At 34.1% G+C, this 6683-nt stretch overlaps 1 protein-coding gene across 3 annotated transcripts; it reads left to right on the top strand.

Annotated features, from left to right (window-relative positions):
- The first annotated feature begins 424 nt into the window (after positions 1 to 424).
- On the top strand, positions 425 to 4160 carry LOC112502671. 3 transcript variants are annotated; one of them, XM_025106652.1, is made up of 7 exons: positions 425 to 623; positions 725 to 802; positions 2631 to 2661; positions 2748 to 2858; positions 2935 to 3024; positions 3560 to 3616; positions 3841 to 4160. In XM_025106652.1, exons 1-6 carry the CDS (start codon positions 469 to 471, stop codon positions 3563 to 3565), a joined length of 471 nt encoding a protein of 156 aa, XP_024962420.1. In that variant the 5' UTR covers positions 425 to 468; the 3' UTR covers positions 3566 to 3616; positions 3841 to 4160. The 3 variants fall into 3 exon arrangements, 1 of the variants encoding a protein (XP_024962420.1); XR_003067739.1 differs by lacking the exon at positions 2631 to 2661; XR_003067740.1 differs by having other exon boundaries at positions 725 to 2868.
- Positions 4161 to 6683: the final 2523 nt, after the last annotated feature.

Below are 6683 nucleotides of genomic sequence, written 5' to 3'. Positions count from 1 at the left end.
AATTCTGAAGGTGCGTTTTTTAAGCCAAAGGGCATGACCTTCCATTCATAATGTCCCATAGGAACATTAAAAGCAGTTTTATAAATGTCTTTTTCAGCAATCTGGATTTGCCAGTAACCAGATTTTAAATCAAATTTGGAAAAGATGAGAGCTTGGAAAAGACGATCAAGAAGATCCTTCTTGTTGGGAATAGGGTGTCTRATCCATTTTAAAACCTTGTTAAGGGGTTTATAATTAATAACTAGACGAGGGATACCTCGTTCCTGCTCAGAATGTTTGTTAACATAGAAAGCGGTACAAGACCAGGGAGACTGAGAGGGTCTAATATTTAATTAAATTAATTTGATGTTTATAGATTTTAGTGATGCACAACTTTCAAATAATCAACACCSCTAGTAAAGGGGTGCCAGTTTTTATAATTACAAACCCTAACTTTCCTGCAGTCTCCAAGACGCCCTCCCGAAGACGATGATTCAGGCCATTCCTCGCTCCCAAGACGACGATTCAGGCCATTCCTCACTCCCCAAGATGACGATTCACTCGAATCATCGTCATCTTCCATCGTCTTCTTCTTCAATCGTCATCTTCTTCAATCGCTTCCATCGTCTTCTTCAATCTTCCAGGTAAACGTTTAGGGTTCTGTTTAGCTTAGGGTTTTGTTTAATCTTCCAGTCTTCTTCTTCAATCGTCACCTTCTGACCTGTGTTCTCGAATCTTTTTTTAGGTTCTTGAATATTTGGTTTACACTGTGTTCTCGAATCTGTCTTGATATCTGTCCTTCAACCTTCAATCCATATTCCAAGTAATTATTTGGTTTGTTTTACTGTTTTTGAGTCTGAATCTCAATGTTGTTTTTTATTAGTCTGAATCTCAGAGGGAATTCCTTCTAAAGGGTTTGGGTTTATACCCCTTTTAATCTATTCAAGTTTGTCCACTTCTTTTGGCATGTAATTATGTGATGTTGGAATTGATTTGATAACTTCTTTAACGGTTGATTTGATAACTTCCTTGATCCTCACTTAGAAACAGCCTTGTTCCTCACTTAGAAATGGACAAATATAGGCATCAATTTGCATTATTGGTAAACCAAAAAGTCACCAGGAAACTATTTTGGGTACAACACTTCTACAAATCCTATGATTCCATCATCTCAACAATGCCTGTTCACATCATTAAACTGTTCCTATATAGGACTGTTTACTTTGCTAATATATGTGTAAGCTTAATGTTTCCAAATTAGATAATCAACTCTCTTTCCTTTTTTATTTCTTTTGAGAAAACACTTTACCTTTCTAACTATTCTCTGGATCTTTCATCTAGCATATATTCGTATATGGTAGCCTTTCTTTTTGAGGATATGACTCATAGATAGAGACCACATAATGTTATGATATATGCTTCACTCCCCTCGTGTCTAAGTGAGTATAACCCCAACACTTCCTCTAATTGGAAATTGGAGAACTATAGAAAAATAAGAAGTTGTATCCATTACACATGAGACTTAATTATTATTACAACTACCTATTATGCTATTACAACCACAATTGCACTTCATATAGGCACGACCACAAGCACTCCAAGGGAGATCAATACATAATAGTTTTTATGTATAAGAATCACCTAGAGCTAAAAGTGTCTTGTGGATGAAAATCAATTGAATCAATAATTTATAATGATCGCACTACAACAAATAAAATAGTACCAGTGTTCAATTTGCACTTGCATATGACTTTAGTACTATGTTTGATTATAATAAAAGCATAGTATACTTTTATAATGGAGCACATAGTAGATGCTATCATTCTATTTGATGAAATATTAGCTTTATAACAAGCAGCTTTCAAAATTCAATTCTTGCTTATAAAGTTATAATAGGAAAAAACTTGTTTAGTAACATCCTCCCAAATCTCGACCTTCTTAAGGATGCCAATATATCACCAGACTCCGATTAACAAAACATAAATTCGATTAACCAAAAATCATCCCTCATTTTTACAAATCATGAAGTTCTTTTCGTGTCTACTTAAAAAACACAGAAAACTCTGCTGGGATGCCCACATATTTCTTGCTTAATCCTTCCTAAATGAACAGCCATTTAGAAAAAGTAGTACTCAGACTTTTCCTCTACTCGTGTCATTCACAGCACCTCTCAGCAGCCATTACATTCAACTCATTAGGTACAAGTGCTTAAGTGCAATTCTTTAGTAGAACACATGAAAAGCACCATAATTTCATTTAGTCATAGCTTCAAACCAGACCCCACTTCACGTGGGATTCACCGGGTTCGTCCGGTTGGTTTGGTTTAGATTTGGCTCAAAATTTTAAATTGCACATATGTTACCATTATAATTTCATACTTCCAGATGTACTCAGCAACCTATTTACTCAACAAGTGCTACAGAGCATAATAATAAATAAAAAGATCGAAAACCCGAATCTAAAGGTTCTGTTAAAAGCTGGCAGAAAGTGAAAGGAACAGAATTGATCCGAAATACATCTGGAAAGCTAAAACTCAAGAGCTTGCAGTAGTATTATCCACTTCTAACTTCTAAGAATTGAAGTATTAAATTTTATCAAACCTGCTTCAAGATCAAGCATCTGAATAAGCATGAATGTGATGTTAACACCAGCTACAGCAAAAGCATATTGACCAATTTCTGGGTATGATACAATATTTATCTTATCGTTTTTTGTTCTTTTATATAGTGAAGGGTGTTTTAATGTTAACTTTGCATTCTTTTATCCAGGGTATGGACTTCACCACGGATAAACTGAGGTCCCTTGTCAAGGAAAGGCAGTCTTTGATCGAGGCACATGTTGATGTGAAGACAACCCATAAAAACTGCACCTATTACCCAGTATTATAATGTGACTTTATGTCTGTCTGGCATTTTGTTTTTTCGGTTTTCTAATTCTCACAGCAAACTTCTGCAGAGAGCTGATATAAAGAAGATGGATATGCAAGCATCAAGAGAATTTCTAGCATATATGAAGGTTCTAACGCATGTTCATCACCTGAATCTGGTATGAGGTGTTCTAATTTGAACTTTCACTTTCTTGGTTACGATTATAACGACATGTTGTTCAAGTTGCACCCCTTGTGCAACCTGCAACCCGATATGAAGTAAAAATTTCCACCTTCACTACTCACTATATGAATATGGCTTTGAAAACACATTGGTATTCGTTATGCATATCCTTTAAAAGCAGAACTAAAAACATGGCATCCTAACCTTGAGGGTCGGCTCAATCGGCAAATAAAGGTCAAGCCTTGGGGTCCTCCCATAGGTCGCCAATTTGAGTCTCTGGGTCAATGGTCACTCCGTTTAGTCCTGACTATGCTGCCGCTGCTTGTTTTGTCTCTGTTTAGACATTGCTATGTTAATATGTCAGACTAAAGTTCTTGAAAGAGCAACAAGGTTTATAACTACCCATTAATCTGCCTCTTTGCGTGTTTAATAAATCATACAGAACTAACTTTAGTTGTTTTTTTTTTTTAATTTGTGCAAACTTCTCAACTGTTTGTGATCTGATCTCATTATGGAACCTGCTAAAACAGGGTTAGATTAAGGTTGGAGCTCCTTGACGGTCAGATAGCCTTGCAAAATACAACCTGGTAATCTATATTTATCATATGTATTTATGTAAACTGGTTAGTTGAAAGTTATGTAGGCCCATTATATGCACTTCACTCACTCATAACTTTGTTGCTTTATGCCTTTCTCCAAGTAGGTTTTTTTCCTTTACAAGGGATTAGTCTTTCTCTTGACTACAATTGGGCATTTCCTTGCAATTTATCATGCATTTCTAGAGTACGACTTAGATCGATGTTTTCTGCAGGTACATCATGAGACAACTGCCCCAAAGATCTGGGAAGAAATGTAAGGAAAAGTGGATATATCTGTTGCAGGATTGAATGAGTGGAAGTATTTATGGGGTTGGGCGTTTCCTCAAGAATCAAAGCCTGATATTAAGGTACTTCATGGTCTAGTTTTAGACCCATCGGCATCAAAGAAAGGTTTCTGGAAAAAAAATATTAGGGATGGTCATTTCTATTATGAATAATGTAGATACTTATTTTTTGCTTCTGCTCATTTGGTTTAAGACGAGACCATTGTATTTATATCTTTAATATAGAATTTTTTTTGCTGCTTATGTGTATGCCCATTTCTACCCATGGACTTTTCCATATTTGTGGAGCTCTACTTAGATACTCTTCATCTTTGTTTCGAGGCTATAACTTATCCTCCTTTGTTAAGTTCAAGTATGACAACAATGACGTTAAGGCTCACATTAATGTACATCTTATCCACTTAGATCTTGATTTTGAGTGAGATATATTGAGACGTTTGAAATGTTTTCTGATCCTCAATAAAATTTGACATCCTACAGCATTGCATGGGTACATAACTAATATATATATATATATGTGTGTGTGTGTGTGTGTGTGTGTGTGTGCGCGCGTGCATGTGTGCGTGCGTGTGTATTAAAATTTAACTAATTAGATTTTAACAACTTTTTTGAATTATTTGAATACTATTTGTTGATGATTCTATTAACATCTAACATATATTTATATAGACAATCACCGAATTATTAACCCAAGTACTCAGACTACCGCACACCGCGTGGTTCCCACACTAGTTTGGAAGAAAAACACTCCCTATACATTCACCCATTTTGTGGTTTGTAAATGTGACCATTTAGTGAGTTTAGGGAAAGACCCATCTTGGTGTAGCCGGTGGCAGGTGCCACTTTATTATTCCTCTGGTGAAAGGTTAAAAAATTTAGGAGTCATATAGATTTGTTGTGTGCAATCGTATATATTTTGAAACTATAAACACAAGTTTTCCTTGATAAAGTTGGTTTGCAATGCTTTTCTTCCACCCCAGAACTGAGTTCGAATCTTGTTGGTGTCATTTTCTTAATTTTTAGCTTTTAATTTTAGATTTATTATGTTTCTGAAAAAAATTTGTAATAAAATATTATAACAAGACCTTATATATGAAAAGTAATGAAGTAACCAACAACCCAATTATGATGTGAAAAATATCCCCATATTTATTTTTTATAGCCAAAACCAATGTCCCAAAGACTAATAAGACTTGACATCAATGGAAAAGCCATCAATTGATTCTGAGGCATATTCATTTTCCATTCATTTTGTGATGTCATTTTCACTCTTTCAATTGATTTGCAGAGTTTATATATAGAAATAAATCGATGATTCTCCGTAATTAGGCTTTGTACTATTACAAACTACAACTACTATAATCATATGGTGTTTCATGTAGCTGTTTACCATACATGATGATGAAGTATGTTTGAGAAACTCACGTCCGATTCACACGGTTTCTTTGATTCGACAAATACCGACAGATGAATCAATAGAAATTGAGAAAAACTTAAATATTTATCAATGAACATCATCCCCTAATTCAAGTCATATCCTATTTAAATACTAGAAATGCTAGGCTAACAAGAAAACAAAAATTAGAAAAAAGTTGTAAAACTTTGAAAAAGAATATGGAATCACCCATGAAAAATGCCAATTTCACTGTCAAAAACGCGGTGGAGATAGACTAAAAACAGGTTGGGTGCAAGCGTTGTCTAGCGTTTTACTTAGAAGGTCGATTCTTCTTGGAAGAATGTATTTCTTTTACCCAAATCGTAAAAGTTGGCTTTTCCCGAATCCTTTACGGGCTACCAGCTTTCTGATGTTCTATATGGACCATGAACTCATATTCATGTTGTAATGAATCACATAAAGTCGTAGCTAGAAAAGAAATTGCAAATATAATCATTAAACAACTTTTCAAGATTGAAGTTTTAAATCTTGATGGTGCATTGCAATGAAAAGAGAAAACAAACCAAGAGAAGTGTGTGGAAGAAGGTTGATCATAAAGAAGGTCAATGGAAAGAATCCAACAATGTTGTTTTTGTATTTAAGTTGAGCTTGTCTCCTCCTTGAGATTAATCAAAATAGTCCCCAAAGGAAATTCGAGTGTTACAAAATACATCACTCTTAGCATGCCGTGTGCGATACGTTTTGTTAATTAAAACAACGAACTAAGACGGAGTGACATGCAGCATGGCGTGTACGATACATTTTGTAAATTATAACAACGGACTTAAGACTGGCTGCATGACGTTTAGCATGGCGTGCATGATAGTTTTAGGATGGCGTATACGATACTTTTAATATGCATGAATGATGTACCCCTTTGTTTCAAAATAATTGTAATGTATAGCTCGACCTGTAGTCTAAAATGTTGTACAAATGATCTAGTGGAATTGTATTAACAAATATAATGTCTTCAAAAATGTAATAAACAATCAGTTGGATGACAGTTTTTGTATCAAAAATCATAATAAAAACATTAAACGAATTTGTTAGAATAATGGAATCAAATTATTCTATACATTATGAGGATGAGAGGAAGTTTTCTGTTCATTATCAATTTTATATGGTATAGTCACGTATTACTTGAACTCCATGCTTATATTGTATTGTAAGGTGTTTATCGATTAATTTTTATTGAAGTATCAAAGTGGAGTTTAAAGAATTTATATGTATTTTAATAAGTTGTAAACTTGAAATTAAATTTTTTAAAAAACATGCTAGAAATGTGTTATAATATAGTTTATATATTAGTAATATATATATATATATATATATATAT

Source organism: Cynara cardunculus, unplaced genomic scaffold, assembly GCF_001531365.2.
Source record: "Cynara cardunculus var. scolymus isolate 2C unplaced genomic scaffold, CcrdV1 Un_Scaffold_1758, whole genome shotgun sequence".
Taxonomy (NCBI): domain Eukaryota; kingdom Viridiplantae; phylum Streptophyta; class Magnoliopsida; order Asterales; family Asteraceae; genus Cynara; species Cynara cardunculus.
This window is presented reverse-complemented; position numbering and strand designations above follow the sequence as displayed.